The 27770-nt window shown below is 39.5% G+C and overlaps 2 protein-coding genes across 2 annotated transcripts in view; both read left to right on the top strand.

Moving 5' to 3' along the window:
• The window catches only part of LOC138964292 (queuosine 5'-phosphate N-glycosylase/hydrolase-like), a 114711-nt gene that overhangs the window by 59075 nt on the left and 27866 nt on the right, over nt 1-27770 (top strand). The gene's annotated exons all lie outside the window — the stretch shown is intronic.
• Nucleotides 119-26920, top strand: LOC138964294 (sarcoplasmic calcium-binding proteins II, V, VI, and VII-like). Its single transcript, XM_070336211.1, has 6 exons — nt 119-529; nt 1690-1742; nt 11510-11624; nt 18491-18622; nt 21202-21314; nt 24558-26920. The coding sequence occupies exons 1-6, from the start codon at nt 460-462 to the stop codon at nt 24786-24788; spliced, it is 714 nt and encodes a 237-aa protein (XP_070192312.1). The 5' UTR covers nt 119-459; the 3' UTR covers nt 24789-26920.

Raw genomic sequence — 27770 nt, 5'->3', positions numbered from 1 at the left:
AGAACATATAGCGGGGTTTATTTATGTCCTTTTGCCTGTGCAAATCGGAGTCTTGTTGCCTTTGTAAATAGGTCAAAGCTGTTATAAGCTGCATATGTGTGTCTTGGTTCACAGATCAGCCAATGAGAGGCAATTGTTTAGCAGAGGTGTGTCGGCGACTGTGTTTTGTATGCCAAGTTTTACACAGTGAGGATGCGTGCTTTGCGTTGTCCCGCCCTAGTTTGACAATCTTCCACAGAATTTGAGGTGCGTGTGTCTCACGATATTGGACACGCTTGCTCTGAATTGCTACCACAACAAGCGCGCCTTTGCACTGCATTGCTTTTTGCTTCCAGTTTCCAAGGTCCGTAGCAGACGACAACTTTAGAAGTGCAGCGCGCTCGTGTTGTGCAAGCGTGAAAAGGGTCAGCGTGAAATTGACTGTGCGTGAGATCACAAAACCAGCGACACACTTTCACGATGAGTTCTCGACAATTTACCCTGTCTTCTTTTCAACAGGAGAAGCTGAAATATTACTTCAAGTTTTTCCGTAAGAATTTTGCATTACTTCTGTGGTTTTATTTGCTTTTGTGCTTGCTGTGATTTTGCAGAGTTAGACGAGCTATATAGGTACTCTATTTGCAGAGCGACTGCAGATAACGTAGTCTCAACTGTTAGGAACAAATTACTGTAAGTGCAAGGCTTTACCGAAGAGGTGCAATGACAAGCAAGTCGTGTGTGTTTTAAGAGGCAGAGAGAGTACGCGTAGAGAGAGACAGACAGAGAGCATAAGATGAATGATTGTGTACTGATAGACGGATTGTGTAGCTTCAGCTATCTAGTTTAACGGGCACTCGTCCCTGTCCCTGCGAGTCAGTCAGCTGTCGCACTATTATTGTGATGCCTGTACGGTTGTATAGTTTACTACTTAAAAACACAGCACAACAGCTGTGCATATATATATATCACGTAGTTTGGCCATTGCAATCACCAGAAAGAGAATTATACAATACAATCTGAGCAGTTTGGAGTTAGAGTAACTGATTCTGTTTTCACTTGAAATGGAAGAGTACAATCAATTCCTAGGCTTGCCCGTGTTGTAATAATGGCAAATGCACCCGGATTCACTGTGAGACACGCAATCTCTCTCTCTCTCTCTCTCTCTCTCTCTCTCACACACAGACACACACACATGCATACCGGCTCTCTCTCTCTCTCTCTCTCTCTCTCTCTCTCTCTCTCTCTCTCTCTCTTTTTTTCTCTTTCTTTCTTTCTCTTTCTCTCCGATCTCTCTCTCCATTGCAAAAATCTATACCCAACGATGAATGTACCCAATCTTCTCAGAAAGACTGTCAAACTTGTCTGAAAGCATTATCAGACTTTCTCATGTACTGCACTTATGGTGTGTGTGCTGTTTGTTAACCATGTGTAATTCACAAACTGGTCTTGGGGACTGGTGTCAAAGGCAGACATGCACCTGTGGTACCCTTCTGTTTTTGTTGTTGGCAAAAGCATTTTATGCAGAACATTTTTGGAAAAACAAACAAAATGATAGGCTGTGGTAGGGGCTGGAAGGTGAGGGTAGTGGATGGAAGGGGGCTGCATTGGGACAAATGTATGTTTCTTTGTTTCATAACTGATGTTATTCAATGTGATTTTTTTTTTATCATCTATGTCATGCTACATGTTTTTGTTTTTTTCCATTTTCAGAACCCAATGAGCAAAATGTCCTTGATGAAGGCAGCCTTGCAAAGTTCATGAAGGTAATAGTCATTTCAATCCATGCAAACACTTGTTTTGAAGACTTCAGATATTTTATTTACACTGATCTCACAACTCGTTCACTCTTTTAGTGCCACATCTAGTTTTACAGCAAGGATTGAGTAACTAGGCCTAAAAAAAAAATAGGTGTGGTTACGGTAACCCGACCTACCCTATTTTTAGGGGCCGATCCTATAACTTTTTATTACATTTGTCAAAAAAAATAAAAAAAAATAAAAACAAACGAGTGCAAAAAACGCAATGAAAGCGAAAGCGCCCGTGTCGCACACTTATTTCCCTGTCAACAGGTTTAATTTGTACACATTAGAAAAAAAAGTTAAAAAAAAAAAAAAGTGATTGGCTACCTACCTACCCTATTTTTTTTGGCTATGTTACCGTAACCACACCTATTTTTTTTGTTGGCCCTATCAGGCCCCCCCCGGCTTTTGGGTCTTGGTATTCGGTTTAGCTGGCATTAATTTGTTTTAATTTTTTTTTTTTTATAGAAAAAAGACTTACATTTGCTTTTGTCCTGAATGCCTTTGATGGGTCATATGCAATAGCAGTATATGTGATGGTACATCAAAAGCCGTGTATGTAACCAGGAATAATAATTAATGTGGATAAAGTAACAAACAAATAACAATAAAGGGAAGTGCCATATATATGCTACGTGCAGTGCGACCGACCAAAAGGAATCGTTACTGTTGAAAGGTGAATTACATCTGGAACAAATCTTGTTTGGGATCATTTGTAGTGGTTGTTGTGGGGAGGTATGGAGAGGGGGTCGCCAGGGCTTGAAGTTCAACTGTAGTACAGTGGAACCCCCCTTTTAAGACCTCGCAAATTGTGAGAAAATCGTGTTTTAAAAAGGAGGAAGTCTTAAAATGGGGGTAATTTTACAGAGGTTATGAACAGAAAGTCTGAGAAAACAATTAAGGTCTTAAAAAGGAGGGAGTATTAAATTGGGGGGGGGGGGGTGTCTTAAAAGGGGGGGGGGGGGGGGGTTCCACTGTACATGTAAGTCTATGTCACCAAATACATGATAATGGTCAACAACCAGTTGCATGATTTCCAGCCATTAGAGAGACTCTAACTGGTAGAAATTGACATAATGATGGACTTGACCTTTAGATGGGCAGTCCCCTTTCCCAGGATAGATTGCATATGTCAGCCCTGAAAGTCCAACAAATGGTGTACTCCTCTTTGGCTAGTGATTCTGAAAATGTACTACTACTAGCCAGAGAGCAAACTTTACTAGCCAAACCAACAATTTGTTTCAGCAACTTTACTCGCATTTGGCGAGTAGATGAACATTTCTACTCGCCAGTTACATGTTTCTACTCGCCATGGCGAGTAAAATACTCACCACTTTCAGGCCTGCGTGTGTATACGTGCAGGTATAGGTATGCACTGTGTGTGTGTGTGTTTGTGTGTGATTTTTGCAGACTTTCTCAGTGAGACTACACACTTGTATAATTTCAAACTAGTGGGTATGTCCTGTTAGAATAGAAGAAACTAATTGAGTGAAATGAAAAAAGTACCATGTCATGCTTTAGTCGGTATACCTGTAGAATGTTCACCGACAGATGCTATAAAAGTGTGGGGAATAAAGGGTAACACGCTTGCAAAAGCGGTCGGGTGACACTACTTGATCTGCAGATCTTGCCGGTGGAAAAATTGCTGACATAGGTACAGTACAGCCGTATACATGCTATGAAAGAACACCTGTGGAACCAGTCCAAAGTGTCCCTATACATTGTAGTGGCCTGTCGTAGCAGGTATATTCTGATCAAGGAAATAGGCAAAGGGGTCAGAAGGTGTCCTTTCATGGGAAGTGTCCTCTAATCGGAGGGGTCTTACATCGCAGGTATCACCGTATTCTGATGGGATTAGCTTTCTTACCTGACAAAGTGGTGTCGCAGTGTACTCTCTATTTGAGGAAAAACGGAGACATGATACCCTCGAACCTTAAAAGTGATACAATAATTGCACCATCAGAGTTGACGATGTTGTAAAGGCAAGTCAGCGTTAGGCCAAATAAAAATATATGTTGGTTTAGGGTAACCCGACCGACCCTATTTTTTCCTGCCAACCCTTAAACTTTTTTTCATTTCTAAAAAAAAATACCCCAAAATAACATTTGGCACATTTTGCGAACCATACAGAGACTAAAAAAAATATTTTAAAAAGCCGACCTACCTACCCTATTATTTTTTGTCACTTTAAACCCTAAACCAACATATATTTTTTTTTGGCCTTATAAATGTGCACACCAGTGAATCAGACTCTTTGTGTTTGTGTCTTGTACGTATGTGTGTGTGTGTGTATACATGTAAAACTGAGTGTGTTGTATGTGTGTGTGATCTGGCTTGTATGTGTCTGTGTGTGTGATCTGGCTAGTTATGCACAAGTTCCCAACTGCGAAAGTGTATGTTCCCATGAATGTAAACATGTGTTTAAAAGGTGCATTTTTGATAGACGCATGTGTGCACCTGCTTTAATCAGACTTTGTGTGTATGTGTCACTGTCACTGTTAGAGTGTAACGTTATTTTGAGTGTCGTCTGGCAAGATATATGCATGAGCTTTATTATGTTCCCATAAATTTACCCGTGTTTTTGATAGTCATTCTCTGTTCAAAAGAAGGGAAAAAAAAACACATATCAGTATCAATTCACCTAGGTACATAGTTCAAACTTTCCCCAAAAACATACCCCTGCATAATTGTAGGCTGAGAGCTGTAGCTTAAATCTGCATTTCTTGCATGTTTTCATTTGTTGGTTCATTCAAAGGTTACATAGAATTCTTACACACACACACACACACACACACACACACACACACACACACACACACACACACACACACACACACACATGCACATGCACACACAGGCAGATACATAGAGGCAGACACACAAACAAACATGCGCATGCATGCACACACACACATACACAAACACACACATACACACACACACACACACATACACACAATATTACGTACTGGTTACACATATTGGATCTTCCAAAAACATCTCATCTGAGCAAAGTATATTATCTTATGTACACCAAAGGCTGTGAAACATATCCATGGATATCATTTGTAAAACAATTGTTACAAGTCATTGGATTAGATCATGTGTGAAAAAATCAATTTACTTTTAATGTGAAAAGGTTAGAATATGTTATATGTCAAAAATTGGAACTCCAATATATATATTCTGGAAAGGTCAAATAAGAAGTTCACTGAAGTTAAATCTGTATCAAACTATTACGTAACAAATTATAAAACGGAACCATATCTGTTATGCATACAAAGAAAATATAAACAGTCGTGGTGTAAACTAAGAATAATTAAGTGCACACGACCTGAAAATTGAAACTGGTAGATACAGCAATACACCCAGGGAAAATAGATTATGTGAAACATGTGGAGTAATAGCTAAGATTATTTACATTTTCTAGATAACTGCATAGAAAACAACCAATTACTACAAACTTTCATGAGTGAAATTAATCGACCTATGTATCATATCAACTTTTGCAAGTACCGGTAGACAATGTACAACCTTAATTTGGAGAATTTGTATAGAATTGCTTCCAAAACAAATAATTATAAGGAAATCATTTGGTTATTTATCTTTCCGTGTCTTATAAACACTACGTTTCATGACAATAAAGTTTATTCGTATTCACACACACTCTGAGTCTCTCTCTCTCTCTCTCTCTCTCTCTCTCTCTCTCTCTCTCTCTCTCTCTCTCTCTTTGACACACTAGCTGACATACTTTTGAAGATAAGGTTAGTGACACGTGTTTAAATTACCAGTCCTGTGAAACTCGAGGCTTATCTCTTTTCACAAATTTATTCTGACTCTGACTTGTGATAAAACAAACACCATACACTCATTACCATGCATTCAGGTGCACACACACACACACACGCACACCTCCCAGTGGCATTAAATTAAGTGCAATTAGCAGCGTCAGAATACTAATTTTCCTACCAAACACTGAAACAGCCTCAAATTACATGTTAATGTTCATCCCCGTCCCCTCCCCGTTCCCCAGCATCACATAATGTGCAAACCCCCCCCCCCCCCTCCCCAAACAGTGTCACATTATGAGCATTTTTCACTCAAACATGGGAAGGTTGCCCCACTTAACAGCATCACATTATGTGCAACCCCCCCCCCCCCTCCCCAAACAGTGTCACATTATGAGCATTTTTCACTCAAACATTGGAAGGTTGCCCAGTGCAGGGACCTATATCTAATATAGGTCTATGCCCAGTGTCATTGGCCTGTTACAGCAAGGACAAATGAGAAACCTGAGTCTTCTTCACAGCAACAAGAAAAAGAAGTGTTAGGTTGTAAAGTCAGTGGCGGCTGTAGACAAGGTGATCCAGTCTCTCCCTACTTATTTATTTTATGTGCAGAGTTGTTGGCCTGTAAAATAAGGGAAAATGATAATATAAAAGGAATTACAGTTTCGGACACCGAGTGTAAAATCAGTCGGTTTGCAGATGACACCTCCTTATTTTTGGAAGGTGATCAGGATTTTTTAAAGATTTAGCAGACTTTGAATCCATCTCGGGGTTAATAATAATAATAATAATAATACGAATATTTATAACGCGCACATATCTCACCAACAGGCGACTCAAGGCGCACATACACTCATTCACACACACGGAGACTTAAAGTCACCAACACACACACACCATCAACCATTAAAATATGTACAGTTATTCAGGGTGGGATGGGGTGGGCAGTGTAGAATGAGGGGGGGGGGGGGGAGAGGTAGTGTGTTCCATTGGCTAGGTGCTTGGAAAGAAAATGAGCGTTGACCTGCTGTTTTGAGTTTGGTGTGGGGGATGTTGAGCTTGAGGGAGTCGGCAGATGATCTGAGTGCTCGTGAAGGGACATAGAGAGAGAGAGAGAAAGTCGGAGAGATAGGCAGGGGCGAGACCATGGAAGCATTTGTAGGTGAGAGTGTTGATTTTGTACGTTCCAACCAGTGGAGCTGATTTAGGAGGGGGGTGATATGATCTCCCTTTTTCTTTCGTAAGACAAGACGGGCAGAGCTATTTTGAATGCGTTGGAGACGAGAGATAGAAGAAGAGGGAAGACCCACCAAGAGAGAGTTACAATAGTCAAGACGTGAGAGAATGGTTGAAGCTTAATTACGAGAAAACCTGTAACGTTTGGTTAGGCAGTAAAAGAAATAGCAATATTGAATATGTACCCAATTTTCAAATGACGTGGAATCCAGCACAGTTTAAATTATTAGGACTCTGGTTTACAAACGATCTTTCAAATATGGCAGAGATGAATTTTACGGATAAATTCAATCAAACGCTCTATTACACCTGCGGGAAAAGTGGCGGTTTTGAAGTCTCTTGTGTTATCAAAGCTTGTCTATCTGTGGATTATGTTGCCGAACCCCCCAGACCATCTGATATCTCAGGTGCAAAATATGTGCTTCACTTTTGTATGGGATAAAAAACGAGACAAAGTCAAGCGGTCCAATGCTGTGCACCCCATTGAGAAAGGAGGGTTGAATATTCCACATGTAGCTACATACATCAAATCACTAAAACTTACTTGGCTCAAGAAATGTCTTTCAGACTCTTGTAACCCTAAATGGAAACAACTTTTAGTCAAAGAATGTCCTGAAATTAATATGCTTGAAGAATATGGTCCTGTTGTTTTGAAGAATGCCATTCGTAATCACACAATAAATTTATTTTGGAAGAATGTGTTTGATTCTTACTTGGAACTTTATGACAGCGTTCCAGTGAAACCCCCCGCGGGTTAGGGGGAAGAATTTACCCGATGCTCCCCAGCATGTCGTAAGAGGCGACTAACGGATTCTGTTTCTCCTTTTACCCTTGTTAAGTGTTTCTTGTATAGAATATAGTCAATTTTTGTAAAGATTTTAGTCAAGCAGTATGTAAGAAATGTTAAGTCCTTTGTACTGGAAACTTTCATTCTCCCAGTAAGGTCATATATTGTACTACGTTGCAAGCCCCTGGAGCAATTTTTTGATTGGTGCTTTTGTGAACAAGAAACGATTAACAAGTGGCTCTATCCCATCTCCCCCCCCCCCCCCCCCTTTCCCCGTCGCGATATAACCTTTGTGGTTGAAAACGACGTTAAACATTAAATAAAGAAAGAAAGAAAGTTCCAGTGAAAGAAGGGGCAGAGATCTTGATGAAACCCCTGTTTTTTAATAACAAATTTCAGATTAATAATAAGGTTGTGTATTTTGAAGATTGGATAGAGAAAGATGTATTTTTTGTAAAAAAATCTTGCAAATGACACAGGCAAATTTTTATCCTTGGGTGATTTTCAAACTAAATTCAATATCCAGGTTTCGTTTCTTGATTTTTGTGGACTCGTCAGTGCGGTCAAACAGAAATTAAGAAAACATAACATTCAATTAGAAGACAACAATGGTTTTAAATCGCACAAAACATTTGACATTGTAACTATAGATCTCCAAAGGGAGTCAAAGTGTTTTATGATGTAATGTTGGGTGAACACACACTTCCCAATGCCTGCAAAAGCTGGGAACGGATCATTGGCACAGAGGTTGAATGGCCGAACATTTTCATGACCACAAAGAAAATCAAGGAAACAAAACTACGGTGGTTTCAGATCAGATGAAAATTAATTATAGAGTGCTTGTTACCAATGGTATTTTGAAAAGCATGGGTGTGACTGCTGGTGATAAGTGTAATTTTTGTAAACAAAAGAGAGACACAATATTTCATTATCTCTGGGAATGCGAGTGCATGCAGACTTTTTGGAATGCATTTGTCAATTGCCTAAGGGAGAAATGTGCAAATTGTACCCGACTTGCTTTGAACCCTACTCTTGTACTGTTTGGCTATGACAATAAGACAAAAGTCGACGAAGGTTTTTCATACATATTATTAATTGCCAAGTTTTTTGTTTATAAATGTAGACTTGCTAAAGTCCAACCAACTCTCAACATGTACCTCAGAGAACTTGCATTATATGTACACAAAATAGACAAACAAGTACATCAGATTACAATGAGTTATGACAAATATATTCATAAGTGGGCTGCGTACACAGAGCTCATACAAGAATAACTGCACACACTTTCCTGCTTTTATATATTCAAAAAAACACTTTATTTTCTGCCATTGTATACATGAGGTGTTTTTGTCAATGTCATAATATTCTGAATTGCCTTTCCCATACTGTGAACCTGAATGCATGCATGTAACCTTTTCTGAATAAAAAAAAAATTGTGAAGAAAAAAAAAATCATATCTGTTTATTCACACAAAGGTCAAAAAAAAAAAAGTGTCATGTTTGACAGTGAAGACTTGTATAAGGCAGGTGGGGTGGTGGGGGGTAGGGTGTTGGGGAGGATGTCTGATGTCTCACCTGAGTTACACCTGAATTACAACCCCCCGCGGTTTAGGGGGAAGAATTTACCCGATGCTCCCCAGCATGTCATAAGAGGCGACTAACGGATTCTGTTTCTCCTTTTACCCTTGTTAAGTGTGTCTTGTAGAGAATATAGTCAATTTTTGTAAAGATTTTAGTCAAGCAGTATGTAAGAAATGTTAAGTCCTTTGTACTGGAAACTTGCATTCTCCCAGTAAGGTCATATATTGTACTACGTTGCAAGCCCCTGGAGCAAATTTTTGATTAGTGCTTTTGTGAACAAGAAACAATTGACAAGTGGCTCTATCCCCTCTCCCCCCTTTCCCAGTCGCGATATAACCTTCGTGGTTGAAAATGACGTTAAACACCAAATAAAGAAAGAAAGACCTGAGTTACAGGGCTAGATCGGTGTATTCTCATACATTGCCTCACATGGATAATAAGACACTCAGTAAATTCTCTAGTTTTTTGTTATTACTTGGCAAGTGCTGGGGCATGGTCCTGCTAAATGGGCACGACGTGACTGACGTACGTTATTATATTATTTTACAAAACACAAAGCAAAGTTTTTATGTAGCGCTTGAGAAGAAAACTTGTCAAGGAGATGATCTTCTGTTGAGATTGTTACACACATGCTAATTTTAATCGTTTTTGTTCTACCATCTGGTAAATATTTTGCCTGAGGGATACAAGCAAAATTGGGTCAATTTCAAGTTAATGCAAGCCTCACTGATGCACTATTTTTACACTGACCTCTCCTGCCAGTCAGGTGTGCGGTGTGCTCTTTTCTCACACCTGTTCTGTTTCATGCATTCCTCACCCAGTCAGGTTCTGTCCAATGAGCATGACAATTTTAAGAAGCATGGGAGATGTAACAAATATGAGGTTGAGTGTGCGGGTTTCTTTTTAGGTACAGTGGAACCCCCCTTTTAATCAATCAATCAATCAATCAATATGAGGCTTATATTGCGCGTATTCCGTGGGTACAGTTCTAAGCGCAGGGATTTATTTTTTTTATTTTTATTTTTTATTTTTATTGTATGCAATTTATATCGCGCACATATTCAAGGCGCAGGGATTTATTTATGCCGTGTGAGATGGAATTTGTTTACAGTGCATCACGCATTCACATCGGCCAGCAGATCGCAGCCATTTCGGCGCATATCCTACTTTTCACGGCCTATTATTCCAAGTCACACGGGTATTTTGGTGGACATTTTTATCTATGCCTATACAATTTTGCCAGGAAAGACCCTTTTGTCAATCGTGGGATCTTTAACGTGCACACCCCAATGTAGTGTACACGAAGGGACCTCGGTTTTTCGTCTCATCCGAAAGACTAGCACTTGAACCCACCACCTAGGTTAGGAAAGGGGGGAGAAAATTGCTAACGCCCTGACCCAGGGTCGAACTCGCAACCTCTCGCTTCCGAGCGCAAGTGCGTTACCACTCGGCCACCCAGTACCTATTAAGACTTAACAAAATCTGAGAAATTTAGGTCTTAAAAAGGAGGAAGTATTAAAATGGAGGTAAATTTACAGAGGTATATAATGAACACACATTCTGAAAAATGAAGGTCTTGAAGGTCCTTGTCTACATTTTTATACCGAAATCGCCATTTGACCATTAAAATGCAGAGTCTATTATCTACAAATATCAACAATACACCCCCTTTCGATCAGGAAAGACGAAGCCAGTGTAGCCGTTTGAAAATTCATTGTAGTATTCCAGCGTAGTACTCATAGTAGGATATCCTTATTTGGAAAATGTCAATCGCAAAACTCCTTTCAAATCCCGTGCATTTCGTGCGTTTAAAAAAAAGCGTGGACAGCGCTCCAGTGTCAAACTGTTGCTGCACTTGTTTGGGCGTGGCTATAAGCATAGTGACATGAATTTGATTGGTCAGTATTTTTAGGCAAAGCACATGTTCTCAGCAAACAGAAAACAAAATATTGGAAGCGTGAGTCACGCTACCCAAAAAAAAAATCTTTTTTTACATATATTTTTTTTTCTATAACTTTTTTCCCCATGGTTCATTCATCATCTGACATAACTTTTTAGCGAAATCTAACCATAAGATTATTGAAAAAAAGCAAAAATGTAGACGACCACCTTTAAAAGGGAGGAGGTTTTAAATGGGGGGGGGGGGGGGGGGGGGAACGCCTGTAAATGTACCTCCATATTGATAAGACTCCGGCCCTCCCTTTCAAGGCCAACATTTTCTTCGATTTTTGGAGGTCTTACAAGATGTATGTAACGTACTGTATACCCGATGGGTTAGCATGAGAAATTCACATTTTTCTACCAGAAATGCATTTATTATCCTCTTGTTTTTCTTCTCAGCGGGTATTGGAATATACAGGATGGGACCCCAAGTCGTCCGACGCACGAGAAATTGAAGAGGTGCATGAGGCCTTCTTTGAGATCCTGTTCGACAAGACCGCTGGAGGGCGACCGTGTAAGAAACTTCAATTATTTTCATTTTACACACTCTTCCAAACTTACTTTGATGCTGAATTGTTGAGTATGTATAGAGCTAGGTTTTGAGTATATGGTTGTGCTCAGTAGCGTTGGCTGTTTCACTCTGTTGTTAAATATTTGTTCAGCAGTCTTTCCCTATCAGTGGTTGAACGGAAGACCTCAAGGGGTTATTTAGTTTTGTTATTAAAAAACATGTGAATTTTGTGATGGTTCTTCAAAATTGCAGTTTTTAGTTGCTTTGAAACCACACTGCAATGTTCAGTAGAATTGCATTAGGAAATGTTACGGGAAAGGAAAAGAGAAAGGTTTTGATAATAATGATTTTGAAAGTTTGTGAGCCACAAGTGCATGCTATGTCAACATTTTATGAAGACAAATTGGGACTGTTAGTTCATCTGACTACTTATGTAAGGAATTTTAAATTTGACTGTTTTATAGTCAATTTTTGTAAAGATTTTAGTCAAGCAGTGTGTAAGAAATGTTAAGTCCTTTGTACTGGAAACTTGCATTCTCCCAGTAAGGTCATATATTGTACTACGTTGCAAGCCCCTGGAGCAAATTTTTGATTAGTGCTTTTGTGAACAAGAAACAATTGACAAGTAGCTCTATCCCCTCTCCCCCCTTTCCCAGTCGCGATATTACCTTCGTGGTTGAAAACGACGTTAAACACCAAATAAAGAAAATTTGACTGTTTGTCAAGTAAATGTACTTTATATGTAGAATGATGCTAAAGAAAGTAAAAGTAAAAGTCTTACATACTTAAGTAGATGAAGTTAAGAAGAGAAAAAGATGATAACAACAGAATCAACTTATTTTATGGTCCTGTTCAATTCCTATAGTAATACATTGTTTAGGCGGCAGAATACATTTTCTAGAACGAATATGAAAATGCTTATTTTCTTGCTTGCTTGTTTGTTTGCTTGTTTGTTTGCTTGTATGTCTAAAGTGCTTTCGAAAGTGCTTATGTGTTCGTCTGTGCAGAACTTATGAAAGTATTTGTTTGGTTGTCTTAGAAGAGAGCTTGCCTTGTCGACTATAGAACTCATAAAAGTGTCCCATTTGCATATTTTTCTGTGATACTCAAAACAAATTGTTGAATAGAAGATTAATTAATGCATCAAATTTTATGTTGTTCAGAAAGTCCATACTTACATCCATTTTCTTATTCTAATTTTACTCGTTGTCAGTATAATTTCAGTTTTTGGTTGATGTTCTGGTTTTCTGTCTCACATGCTTTCTTACTCATTCTTTCTTTATTTTCTCTTCCCTGTTCTGTTTTTATCTACTCAATTTTCTTTCATTCTTTCTGCCGGCCTCTGTCGAGAATGATCTGTCCATCTCTACCTCGATCTCTCTGCATGTTTTTCTTTTCTTTTCTGTCTCTGTCTGTCTCAGTTTGCCTGCATGTCAGTCCACTGCCAGTGTTTCATGTCCACCATCCCATTAAAGAGGTTTGACACCAATAATTAAATAAAAATCAACTCTTTTGTTCTTCTCATACATGTATGCGTCTTTTATTTTATCACTCATGTGTACATCGCTTTTCGATTTTTTATTTTTTTTTCCCCTCTCCTGCTCGGACTATTAATTCTCAACCCCTTCGATCTCCCCCAAGTTATTCCTTATACCCCTTTTTAATCCAGAATTTTGCTTAGTACAATACATCGAGTCTGATTTATGCTGCTTTAGCTTTGAGAATGAGAACTTCCTGTTACAGTACAATGCTGGTTTGATGGATTTTTTCAGATTATGAAGCAGGTCAGTGCAAGTAGTGTTATATCTTGGTGACCGTCATCGGTCACTGGCCTATTGTGGTTTGTCGGTTTGGTTTTGCAACAGAACTAGAAACACTTGGTGTAACATATTTGAACATGACTTTTGCTTTTGGACTTCTGCCTTAATTCTTCTTTCATATAATACTTGCACGAATGTCATAGTCATGTTACGTGGGTCATGTTTCTTAATTGTCTCTTAAGGTTTCTCTCTGACCGGCAGGGCCGCCATGGGATTGTATTACTCTCTGTGTGTTTGTTGTTGTTGATGTTTTTTTCTTTCCAGAAGACTTGCTAAGCACAGTTTTATACTCCTGTACTCTGATCTGCACAAGTTCAGACTCTCGTATCTTCATTGTTGAAACGTTAGTTTTATGGCAGACCTTTGTCACTGCCATTTTGTTTTTATAGTCTGCATATATGCATTTTGAACAGAAAAGCATGGGCGTCTTTCAAGTACATGTATACTTATAGTTCACACTAGTTTTGCTTTTCAGTAGCAGTGCTCCATTAGCAGTTCCAATTTGTTTGCTTGATGGCTGAGCTAGAACTGGCAGTATATATGTTTATTACCTAATCATTCTAAAGGGAGAAAATACACTTTTTATCAACAGCCTTTGTAGATCCTTTTCAAAAACTTGGAAAACATTCTTAAGGGAGAAATTTTGTCAAATGAAATTAGATGAATATACTTATAGATACTTCTGAACAAACTTTCAACCTTTATTTGCATTAAATACAGGTACTAAATCAACACGCAGTTCTAGGCATATTACCTATCAATGTTACTGTCATCTTTTTTGCTTCTCAGTGTCTGTTAATTAAAGGCTTTTTGTCCTTGAGGATGTGCGAATGTTCTCTGAATCTCAGAGTTCTTCTTGTTCTATACATATTTTTTTTTTTTAGCCAATATGATGACGAAATTTGACATATATCTGGAACTTCCCTAGTGGATGGTTTTAGTGTCGCAGAGATAATTGTTGGCAATTATCAGACCTTGATTCTGTCATTATAGCCTTGTTATTGGCACACATGTACTTTAAACTGCAAACTGAATATTGAGTTTTTGTTGTACAAATGTGATGTATTCATGTGCAAAAAACATATGATGGGGCTTTATTAGCGCCAAGATAATCGTGTACACGGGGGCAAATGGAATTAGCAATGGTGCTGACTATCATATTTGCATTGGTCGGGAGAAACCTTTTTCAGCTTTTATGTTTTTAATTCAAGACGCTTTATTTCTTTGTTTTAATTTGCTTTGTTAGAGTGGCTTGATCTAGAATTGTGCCAAAGTTGCTAGTTCTAGAACACTGGATTTTGGGAAATGAAAGAATTGAGGCCAGTCCTGACACTTAATAATCTTCTCTTTGTATCACAATGGGAACTCTCCGTTCTCTGCCCCCCCCCACCCCCCCCACCCCCCCCCCCCCCCACCCCCCCCCCCCACCCCCCCACCCCCCCACCCCCCCACACCACCCCACCCCCCCACACCACCCCACCCCCCCTCCTTTTAAAGACCGGAGAAAATCAGGTCTTACAATGGGGGAGTCTTGGAATGGAGATTAGTTAAATAAGCATCACAAAACACAAATCTGAAAAGATAATTACAAAAAAAGGGGAATGGGGGGAGGTTTCAAAGCAGGAGATGTGGGGGAGGGGGAGGGCGTGGTCTGACAGTATTGCTGATAGAGATTGAAGCACTTGGAAAATTTGAAAGACCTCAATGTTTTGTTCTCTCCTAAAAGCCAGAGTACTGCAAGTTGGGATTAGCTCGTTACTCCCCCGGCTCGTTACTCCCCCTTAGGGTTAGGGTTAGGGTTAGTAACAAGCCGGGGGAGTAACGAGCCGGGGGTGTAACGATACGGGGGAGTAACGAGATGCTCCCCTTAGCCTCTTGACAAGGGCATTTCATTTTGTGCTGTAGTTTTTGTTATGCTTGGATGATTTCTTTTGTAGCTTTAGTGCCATGCATTAACTTTTTTTTTATTCAGAAGTAGGGGTTATTTTGCTGTTGTAGCCATTGTTTCCAACGTCTCCACACAGTTTACAAGTAGTTTGTGTTGTACTGTTGTTGATAAATATCTGCCTAAACTTTGCAGTCTCTTTCTTGATGTTATTTTTCAATCTGGGCATTTACATTTGCTAGAACAAACTTTACGCTGTGACACGTTCTGTAATTTAGCAGCTAATTGGCTGCTTCAAATATTGTGAAGAGTGAGAATTCACTACTGCAGTGCTTTACTTACCCAGGGGTGGGACTTTTCCGCGAATCCGCGGAAATCCGCGGACACAACTTGCTAATTCCGCTGGAGTTATCTATTTTTCCGCGTCCCATTTCATCACAGTATTATATCTATAACTTGTTGACTGAATGATATGGAGAGAAGTGAAGATGGAACAGCTAGAACACTGGAGGCTTGAGAGTTAAATTGTGCTGACTTAAAACTCCTGATAACTATTAGTAATTTTTAGCTTCAATACATTGAATCATACTATTGCCAGTATTGGATTATGGATATATGGTTCATTACGTAAGTATGCACCATTACAATGTTACCATTGTTGTGTGAAAGTGTGTTTTTTGTTTGGTTGATGGTGGGTGGGTTTTTTTTCGGGGGGGGGGGGAGGGGGGGGGGAGTGGTGGAGTGAGGAGAATGTCTTTTTTACCTGATCCAAACGAGTTGAATTTTAGTCTCGGAATGCACCAGATTGCACAGATTTTAATGTACCATTTAAACAAAATTCGGGGGAGCATGCCCCCCCGAACCCCCCTAGAAAAAAAATTCCTAGAGAGTCCCACCCCTGCTTGCCAGTAACAATGCTATTTGATCAGTTCTGAATGCTGTTTGCATACTTTTTTTGCTCTGGGCTTCTATGTTAAATTTATACAAGTTTTGATCATAATTATTGTGTTCAATTTTACAAGCAGGACATTTTTGAAACATTGGTAATACTGTAGTTATCCGAATGAGCTTGTCTGAACTTAAAGCTCAAATGAAAAGCATGTGATGCAAGACTAATTAAGTAAATACACCTAATGATTCATGATTAATTGGTATGTCAGGGATGGCCAAATCTCAACATTTTAATTCGTCAGCCAGGCGAGTAACTTCAAGAAAGTCACTAGCCCGACAGAAATGTTGTTGGTCCGGTACATACCACAGTTGATCTGCAGTGTTTATATGGCTTTAAAACTCGATATTACAAACAAAAGTGTTGCATTTGACCAGAACTTTCACTGGCCAGCCGGTTGAGTTGCCAGACAGTTTCTACTAGCCCAGCGGATTTTTACTCGCCCCTGGCGATCGGGCAGACGATTTGGCCATCCCTGTATGTGCTTTCAGACAAAAACAGTACTCAAGTCAAGAGTAGATGTACCATTGTCTTACTCTTAGTGACAATGGACAATAACTTCTTGATCATTGTTGTGTTGAGTGTATTACCTCCTGCATTTGTCTTTTGTTTAAAATTCCCTTCGCTGACAATGTTCTTAATTTTTGTGTGTGACGGAACTATGTCAACGACTATCCTGAATTTTACCACCCTGGAAAAAAAAGAATGCTGTGTTGTAGCCTGTTTATTTGCTGATATAACACAAGCACCATGGGGACTTGTTGTTGTAAAGTAATACATATTTTATTTTATTTTTGCAAAGAGATTCATTTGACACAAAATTAAGTACTGTAAAGCAGACAATGTAGGGAAATGTCGTCTGTCATATGAGCGTTGATGCGTTGAGCTGTCGTTATGCGCCATACATGGCCCAGCTCATCCGGCTTCAGCGTGTTTTTATATCGGAGTGGTCCTTCTAGACTGGTGGCTTTACAGGGCTGTCGAGTCCAGTCTACCCGGCTATTTGGCCATAGCTGGCTGGTTTGTTTATCTGAGGTGACCTTCCCCAGGGCTAGAACTTAAGATGCGGCTCTTGATCGCATGATGCTCCCGTCATTGGAGACCTGGGGTATTTCTTGAGTGTAACAGTGCCACCTGTTACCCCGCCCCATCCTGTTGGAAGCACCGCCAGTTGGTCCGCGACTGCTTATTCGTCCTGGCAAGCCTGGCTTATTTCGCAGCTAACCTCCATATCTGAAGGCCATCTCACTATCCGCCACCTGTGAACGCGCCTGGTTGGGGGTGGTCGCCCCTACTGTCCCAGGATGTAGGGAAATAACTGGGTTGGTTTTTTTAGAAGAGAGGTGCATGAAGCAAGGTGAGCTATGTGAAGTTCATTTGGAATGACCTTGAGATATTCAAATGACGTTAGTGTCACAGTGAACAGTACTGACCTCCGATATGCATAATTTTCAAAGAAAAAGGCATCATATCAGTTATAATTGGGCACTGTATAAATTTGTAAACAGCCTTTTTCTGTCAAACGTGCCGATCGGAACACAATATTATTCACTTTGGCACCAACGGCATTTCCCCCCTGAATATTCTCACTGAGCTTTAAATCATAGCTCAGCTTAATTGCCTCACCTTCAAGGAATTACAATTTTGTCACAGTCCAGGCATGGCCAAATCTCAAAATTTTAACTCGCCAGCCGGGCGAGTAACTTCAAGAAGGTCGATCACTAGCCTGACAGAAATTTCGCTGGCTCGGTACAATTATACCACAGTTGATCTGCAGTGTTTATATGGCTTTAAAACTCTAAAGTACAACCAACGACCAGAATTTTCATTGGCCAGGCGGGCGAGTTGCCAGGCGGTTTCTACAAATTCTTGTTTTCAGAGTTCTGTTGTTTCAGAGTGTTATTGTGTTGTTGTCTGTGGATTGTATTGCAGGTACAATATGGTAAGAATTACATCAAGGTTCTGATTTTCACCACTGTGTTTTTGATATACCCCATGTAGATTATTTACTCAGAAAAGTTTAAAGAATTTGGCTACATTGTTAGCTTATTTGTTCTTTATAATGCAATTAATTTTTACATGTATCACTATTATATCTTTTTCCCCAAAAATAAAATATATAATTCAGCTTGGAAAGAACACAATCATACACAATAAAGTGAATTATAAACTATGAGAGAAAGGTAAATTAACACACAACTTGGGATTCTTGCAGCACACTTAATTACACTGGAAGACTGGCTGGCGGTGTGGACCAGACTGATTCCAGGCTGCAAGGGAATGATGAACTTCCCAGTCTGGCTACGTCTGCTGCCCAAGACTCTCTTCCGCATGATGGACAGAGACAGTGAGTTTCTTAATGGCAGTCTTGGTCAGGTATATAGTTAAGTCAAACAAAGATAAATTACTTAATTATAGACTTCCATGTAGGCTTTTGACAAAGTAAGTTCATGCGCAGGACTTAATGTGAGCCTGATCAAGGGCCATGCATCAGCTTTCTTGCCCAAACAATGATGAAAACTATTTTGTAATAAGATTGTATTTTGACTCCTTGCAAGAAGGTCAATAAAACATGGTATGATTTCAAATGGATAGATGCCTGAGGTGTGACCGAAAGCCTTGGAAGCTCAGTGTACTTTGAAGAGTCAAGGACAGTAACTTTAAGACTTGATTTTTGCCGATTTCTTAAAATATTTTTTTAGGGTCTTCAAAACGAAGTTTCACTGAACTTGTGAAAGTGTGATTGAAACAATTTCAGAAAGAAAGCAACCTGTACCTCCATGAGGGTAATTAACCTCACAGGACTATATGATACCTCATCCTTATCCTAAAGTCCCACAGGTTTCTACATTTTGTTGGAACTGGAGCCTAGGCTGTTATGTATCAAAGAAGTGTTTAAAGGCACAGTAAGCCTCCCGCAGGGTTCGTACAGAGTCCTTGAACCCTGGAAAACTCCTTGAAAATTGGAAAACCTTTTCCAGGCCTTGAAAAGTGCTTGAAAATAGAGTTTTGTTAAATAGTCATTGAAAAGTACTTGATTTTTCCAAATTGTTGCCTAGATACATTTCGTCAGCAGCTTGTCTTATTTAAAAAAAAAATGCAACCCCCTTTTTATTTCGTCAAATACAGTACACACATTTTGGGAGAATAAAAGATCGAGTGAAAACGAAAGCAGACAAACTAGCTATTACTAGTCACCCGTAGTTGCTTCCCTTCCCGGAAGTTGGCAAGGGAAACAACTACGGAATGACTAATAGTTTGCAGACGCGGAGAACCGCAGTGGCATTTTTATATCTCTTCCTGTGTCTCCTGTGGGGAAAAGCAACTGCGTCTTCAATCATCAATGGCTTGCCAATGCAAAATTCAAAGCTTGGCTTGTAGAAGCATTGGATAAATCGAAACATCATGCGCAATGCTTCGTGTGCAAAAAAGACTTCAACATTTCGAGCATGGGAGAAACCGCCTTGAAAAGCCACATGGCCGGTGCACGACACCAGATGCTCATCAAAGGAAATGAAAAATGGTGCTTATCATTAGTTTTTGAACATCCAATGATTTAAATCGGCGTGCGGGAAGAGGGTATAATAACTAGCGAGTGTTTCATTGCGAGCTTTGAAGGTAAGAGGGTGCTTGATTTTCTTTTCAGAAGGTCTTGAAAGTCCTTGAAAAGTCCTTGAATTTTAGAACAACAAAACTGTACGAACCCTGCTCCCGTAAACCATCACAGATACTGTCAGGCTTTTACACACAGTACAAACACCCTTCCATTTGAACGCTCACCGAACGGGAACATCCTAGGTGCCCTACGTAAAGAGCTAGCAATTTTCAAAGAATTCATTTTGCGGATTGTCTGTCAGACAATCGGACGGGTTTTTTTTTGCGCTTCTGACCTAACTTTTGAAATCTAAATAATAAATTGACAGCTTGTTACACAAACATTCTTAAATCATAAAAGAAATCTTTTTTCATCAAGACAAGATCAGAACAATACGAAGTTTTGAAAGTTTAAAAAAGATAGCCCGGAAGCAGAGTCACGCAAGGTCGTGGTTCTCGTAGCAGACGACGCTGCCTGGCGCCAGTTCCTCTGAATCGTTAACCGCCACTGCTCTAGTTCGCAGCCGTTTCAATGTTGCATTTCAGATTCAAAGGTACACAATAACCTGCTATTGCAGATAAGCTTACAGAGATTTGCATTGCAATGACAAACTGGTGGCTAAATTGTGAAAAAAGGGAAACTGGATTACACGGGTTCACAATGGCTCAGAGGTAAGATAAACCACGCAAAAATAAATTTTTTGAAAATTGCTCGCTCTTTACGGAGGGCACCTAGAATGTTCTCAAGCGGTGAGTGTTTAAATAAAATGGTGTTTGTACTTTGTGTAAAAGCCTGACAGTATCTGTGATGGTTTACGGGAGGCTTACTGTGCCTTTAATCTATAAACCCAGGGCAATTGTTGGGACAATATTGTTGTTGTTTCAGAATGTTTTGATTGTTATTTTGCAGACGAGGGGAGACAATAATTGTTGACACTGTTATTACAGAATGATTTGATGGTTATATCTCAGAGTATGGGGTACAATTGTTGACACTGTTGTTACAGAATGTTTTGATGGTTATTCGAAGAGGAATTAGGGGAGACATTTGTTGACACTGTTGTAGCAGAATATTTTGATGGCTATATTTGCAGAGGAAGGGAGACAATTGTTGACACTTGTTACAAAATATTTTGATGGTTATATTTGCAGAGGATGGGAGACAATTGTTGACGCTGTTGTTACAGAATATTTTGATGGTTATATTTGCAGAGGATGAGAGACAATTGTTGACACTGATGTTACAGAATATTTTGATGGTTATTTTTACAGAGGATGCGAGACAATTGTTGACACTGTTGTTACAGAATATTTTGATGGTTGTATTTTCAGAGGATGCAGAGATTGCAGAATCTGAGCTGTGTGACTTTTATCTGCACATGGTCAACTTACCTGAAGATGAGGCTAAAGCCAACTCTCACCTGGCCTATGCCCAGATGACAGACGTAAGTAAACTTATATTCTTCACCGATGTTGATGGTCGCAATTACCTCGTGGAAAGGACGTCGTCCTTAATTTTACGCAGAAAAAAACATTCACTCGAACTTCAACGTATCAATATGCAATCTTTATAGTGGACAAACAAAATAGACAAATAATAATGACGGATGCGTGATCACTTATCTGTGGATGCGGCCACTTCATCAGATATGCCAGGAAGCAATCCTGCAATCTTAGAAGAAGCAATATCCAGAGATAAGTATTCATCTGTTGATCATTTTTATTTGTTTGTTGTGTGTCTTGTTTATCTTCTGTAAAAACTTATGGGTCGAATATCTAGTGAATGTTAAGAACCAAGAAACAAGATTAGTTTTTGGAACGTTCAATTTATGACAAAACAAAACGTTCTATTAACAGTGTAACATTTTGTTTTGTCATAAATTTAACCTTCCAATAACCTACCATTCTTGGTTTTTCGATTCTGAATTTTGAAACGTTAGCAGTCTATTGTTTTTGGATTGCTAGTAAATGTTAATTAAATTACATATTCTTACCCCAATTCTCATAAATGCATTGACTTCAATCTCACATGCTAGATGTCGAAAAACTACTCAAATTACCTGCCCTTGTAAGGGTGGTAACCAAGCTAAAAACAGACGCCATAGCCGTTGCTATGACCTGTCCCACCTGGTTACCCATAACCCACCGCGCACCACGTGAGCGCCGGCATCTGGAATAATTATTCTCGACTTTCGACGACGCACGTAGGATGTGCGGAATTCGACGCTCACTTGGACTTCACTAGCCCTTGTCTTTTAGACGATCCAGGCTTGTGGGGTCCTTTACCTGTTTGCCATTCATTTGGTGAGATCTGCCCTTTTTATTGAATTGAATTGTTTTTGTTAGCTGCTTGGGTTTACAGCCGCGTCGAAAATGTACGTTTCTGGTCGGCTATGGTTTTCGCCCATTTAGCTTTTCCAAGATGGCCGATACCATGCAGTAACTTAGTGCGAGGCAGGAAGGGGGAGAAGGCTTATAGCCCTAGTTAGCAACCTCCGTGCGGGTCGACGACCCTTTGAGTAGTACTCAGACATGGGATTCTTCCGTAAAATTACGGAATTCCGTAAATTTTTAGGCTCCAGGGATCATTCTTGAGATTCGTGCAAATCCGCTGAGAAAATTTTGGGGTATATGTAGGTATAGACCCAAGTTTTTCGGCCGGTCCGCTGATCGCGACGCTCCATTCCATACTATTCTTGAACGGTTGGTTCATAAAACGGTCAGACTGTTGCTGGTCGATCCGTATGGGAACGCGCTCTGTGTCTTTGTCTCCCACAGTCACCGTTTCAACGTAGCTATCGGGGATTCAGTATAAGCATACCGTATGAGAATGATTCGGCGCCATTTTTACATCGCTTTGAGCCACTTGCCAAAATGATGAGGAAGCTAAATCCCGCAGTGGGGCACTGCGGTTATGAAATTAAAGGCCCCTCCTGTTTTTGGAACCGCAGGAGCTTTCTAGTTTGCTGTTAGGTAGATTTTTGGTTCCTCTTTCCTGTCATGCTCTCTTTTTCTTCATGAATTCTTTTCTTTTTTCTGCCTTCTTGCTCATTCACCTGTATTTTTTCCAAAAATCTCTTCTCTTGCCGCTTGTCTCGCGATTCATGTATAGTTTAATCTGTTAGTGTTCTGATGTAAGTCCAGCAGTAGATCGGTCTCGAATAGCAGCTAGCATCTGCTGAAGAGACATTAAACCCCAAAAACCAACCAGCAGTAGATAGGTTAAGCCTATTTTAACATACTGGAAACTGGTAATCTTCCAGTAGGTATTAATTTAGTTTTACTAAAGCCTGCTGGGACACAAGTAATGGGTTAGTGCATTTGTAAACAGGAATCGCTTGACAAGTGGCCCCCTTCATCCCTTCCTCGTCCTGATATGGCTCTGCGTAGTCGGCTGGACGTTAAGCAACAAATAAACAAACAAACAAACAAACAAGAGGAAGCTAAAGCGAGACGAAACCGTTCTATCCCGGGAAATTGACCAGCAGAAGTACAAGAAAAATCTCTGGAGATTCGACTGGCTCGATGAAGTTGTATCATTGAGCTGGAAATACGAGAAAGGCCAGAAGACACAAGACGTGAAACTGAAAGTCGGCGATGCTTTTGCTAAAATCAACTTGCCGGGAAAAGCTCAGTGCACTTTGTGCAACGATGTTAATGTTATCAACTACGGTTCCAATGGAAAGACTGCCCTCAAAAGCCACTTGAAAAGCAACAAGCACCTGACTATCCTGAAAACCCAGTCGTGTAATCAGTCACTGGGGTCGTTTGGCACCGGTGACAAGGTAAGAACACCGTGGGCTGGTGCAAATGGCCAGTTCGGTTCTGCCTCAGGTGGTACTGGGTTGTTCACTCAGTCCTCCCTCTGTTCCTTTACAGGTGTTCAGGAGTCCAGAGCCTGGGCTTCTTCTCTCGCTGGTGGTGTTCCTGTCGCCTATGCGAAGTTTTGCCAACAGCTCATTGGAGGTCTGATGACGTGTTCATTAATTTTTTACCTCCTGGACATCTCCTGCTCTTGACTTGATGGGGCCATTTCCTTGCCCTCGTTAGTTTCTGCAGGACAGGTTCTCTCAGGGACATAAGTAAGTTCCCTCCGCCTTTAGGAGCAATCTGCATTTATGAGAATTGGGGTAAGAATATGTAATTTAATGGAAAATTTCAATAGTAAATTTTCATTTGATTAATAAACTTGCCCAATTCTCATAGTTAATACCCTCCCATCCATCCCCGCTACTTAATTTCCTAAGGGTTTTTGAGAAGTCTCGAATGATTATTCCGGATGCCGGCGCTCACGTAGTGCGCGGTGGGTTATGGGTAACCAGGTGGGACAGGTCATAGCAACGGCTATGGCGTCTGTTTTTAGCTTGGTTACCACCCTTACAAGGGCAGGTAATTTGAGTAGTCTTTCGACATCTAGCATGTGAGATTGAAGTCAATGCATTTATGAGAATTGGGTAAGTATATTAATCAAATGAAAATTTACTATTGAAATTTTCCAGTTTTCTCTATCATGAAATGGTTGATAAACGGAATATTTTTGGCTTTTCATGTGAATTTATTTATTTTTCATAGCTGTTGAATGTGCTTGGCGAGAGTGAATGGAGTGAAAAAACGCATCTGTCAAAACGATTTCCCAAACTTGGGCAATAAAATAAAATTATTCTGTATTCTGAATTCTGTATTTCCAGAATGGCCGTTACCCTCTGAACATGGACGGCTATGAACAGATCTTCTCAAACTTTCTGCTGGGCCAGACTCCACACGGGCCGGGACGCCACATCTTTGGTTGCTTTGAGCACTCTGTGGACAAGACTCCGTTCCGTCTGATCAAACCGGCTTCGGTTGACGAGGACATGGAGAGGGAGGTCAAGGTCTATCTAGAGAAGCGGCCTAAGAGAATGAGTCTCAACGCCATGTAGAGCAAGTTTGGCTGACCTTGTCCTTGTTGTTGAAAAACTAGACATGCATATACTTGTGTTTTATATAACCACAGATTTATGATGATTGACAAGAGCATTGTTGAATTTCCCCCGCAGGTTAGGGGGAAGAATTTACCTGATGCTCCCCAACATGTTGTAAGAGGCGACTAACGGATTCTGTTTCTCCTTTTACCCTTGCTAAGTGTTTCTTGTGTAGAATATAGTCAATGTTTGTAAAGATTTTAGTCAAGCAGTATGTAAGAAATGTTAAGTCCTTTGTACTGGAAACTTGCATTCTCCCAGTAAGGTAATATATTGTACTACGTTGCAAGCCCCTGGAGCAAATTTTGATTAGTGCTTTTGTGAAGAAGAAACAATTGACAAGTGGCTCTGTCCCATCTTCCCCCTTTCCCCGTCGCCATATAACCCTTCGTGGTTGAAAACGACGTTAAACACCAAATAAAGAAAGAAAGCATTGTTGAATAAATATGTACTTCTAATCGAAAGAAAACTTAGCTTTTTTAGATCTTTTTTACATAGAGAATCTGGTTTTTTTCTTTAATCTTTCTTTTTTTAATGTGTTACATTTGTTTGTCCCACTCTGCATGCTCTATTCCATTTTCTCACACTTGTTTACACTCTTTGAAAGAATTGCTCTGGAACAGTGACCAAAATGAGACTTTTGTGGATCTGTATGCTGTCTTGTTGTTAAAAGAATGTTGATGTGTGCAGGTGTGTGCGTACACACACTTATGTGTATGTGCATGTGTTGCAATTGTATTTGTCTCTCTTTGTGTTTGTGTGTTGTTGTTCTTTTCTTCTTTGTCTACCAGAAATTCAGCTGAATTTTCAAGAATGAATATGTGCACATATGCATGCACACAAATGTGTGCATATTTAGTGATGAACACACATGTCCATGTTGAAGCTACCTCTCAAAGGTACTTGTGTTTTTACTTTTTTTTGCTTTGTTTTACCTGCATGGTCAGTTGGTTTTATCATATGATGCATTTTATACACTTAACCTCGTGTTTTGTGTGATTCTTATTATGAACACATCAACGTGACAAAAAGAAAGAAAAACGGTTGTATTGTCTGCATAACATCCTTCCAAGTTATAAGTGTGTATTGTTAAAAGCATGCAGTCTTGTATTCCAGAATCTTTTTTTCCCACACAAATTACTCAAGATTGTTTTTCGTATTGTATCAATTATGTATTTTACAGCTCCCCTCTAATAATTCCCTTTACAGAGTATGACCTTGCTCATGGCAAAAGTGGTTCACTCTGTCGTGTGTAGCTTCTATTTTTATGCATAATTATATTTTCTACTTTTGTATTGGATCTGAAAGATGTTTACTGTTATACCTTTTAAATTGTGGCATAATGGAGACAAAGAGATATGGACCTATGTTTCAGCTCATTTGAATGAAATTGGAACAGAATCAATTGAATTGAAGAACAATCAGCGATTGTACAATTCATGTATTTAAAATATCTTTGTAGAAACAGATTCCGATGTTTAAAAAAAAGTTTGTCTGGTCATTGAAACGATTGGGGAAGGACGGATTTAGAAGATTTGGGAATTTCTCAGATAATGTTCAGCTGAAAAATGTACAACTACAACTCGTGAAAATCATTAAAGAAATTCAAGGGAGTGAATTAAGACAGTGAACTGTAAGTGAACTGTACTCCCATGCAGAGTGTGCAGTCCTCAGATTGGCATCGAATGTTTTCTGCTTTAGCAAAGATTAGTAATTACTCAGTCTGGGTGTAATTACCTAATCAGCATTTATCTAACAGAGAAAAAGATGGTGTGATTAGAAAAATTATGTTCATTAATTTTACTCGGTTTGGAGAAAAAGTTGTCACTCAATTTTAGTCGGTTAAGGAGAACAGACTCTATGTTAAGTTTGGGAATTCTGAGAAAAAAAGGCTTGTGGGATTCACAAGGAAGACAGTAGCATGTATTGTGGTCCATGAAAAGTTGTTTCCTTTTTGAGAAAAAAAGGCTCAATATAACCACAGAATTTATTTACAAGTGGTTGTGTAATAATTAAAGGGTTGTTTTTGGCATTATTCCCTGAATTATTAAAGTTTGGTGTAACCCGCCATTGAGATTGCTAATCTGAAATTGTGTTTGGATCTTCTTTCATGCCTGTGGGTATGTGAATTTGTGTGCAGAGGTGTTTGTATCTTGTTACATTTACCATTGGCATTTAAGCATTACAGTACTGAAGTAGTAGCACATGTACTGGCATATCAAAGAATCCATTCCAGTACATAAAGGATATTTGATTTGGACACAGATTATTGCTTGCCATTATGGACATCGCACACATACACATGCACACACACATGCACATACGCACACACGCAAGCACACACACACTATTATTTCTGTCTTACAATTAATACTAGAAATAAACTTCAATTCAATCAGAAATGTTACTGAATATAAAGTTTTGGATGGTGTTTGTTGTTATTCCATTGTAAGCCATGCATGAAACTATTTGGAATTTTTTTCTCAAGATTTAATAAACAAGATTCAATCGATACCATCTGGTTAGCGGAAAAACAAAAGAAAAATAAAGCAAACACACACCCACACACAAAATGCGTAAACATTTTAAAAATTATTATTACTTTTAATTTCTTTGGATTGATGAACTGGCTCTTCCCTTGCATCCACAAATGTCAGCAGTCGCGCCAAACTTATTCAGTATCATGCGCTATGACATTACTTCTGTTAAGGTTGATGGTGCCAGTGTACTTCTGTATGCGGACGACCTCGCCTTAATAGACACAAATAGACCACGCCATAACAGAGTTACCAACACTGTGACTTATCTTCTTACCAAACTAAAATCGACAACCTCTGTCAATATATGTACACTAACGGCTTCCAACTAGCCTCAACTAATAAAACAGTCTTTCTTGTTGTCTCCCGTAGACAACTGTAGTATAAAGATAGGTTGTGATAT

Source organism: Littorina saxatilis, linkage group LG4, assembly GCF_037325665.1.
Source record: "Littorina saxatilis isolate snail1 linkage group LG4, US_GU_Lsax_2.0, whole genome shotgun sequence".
Classification (NCBI taxonomy): Eukaryota; Metazoa; Mollusca; class Gastropoda; order Littorinimorpha; family Littorinidae; genus Littorina; species Littorina saxatilis.
The sequence above is the reverse complement of the archived record's forward strand: the minus strand, read 5'-3'. Positions and strand labels throughout refer to the sequence as shown.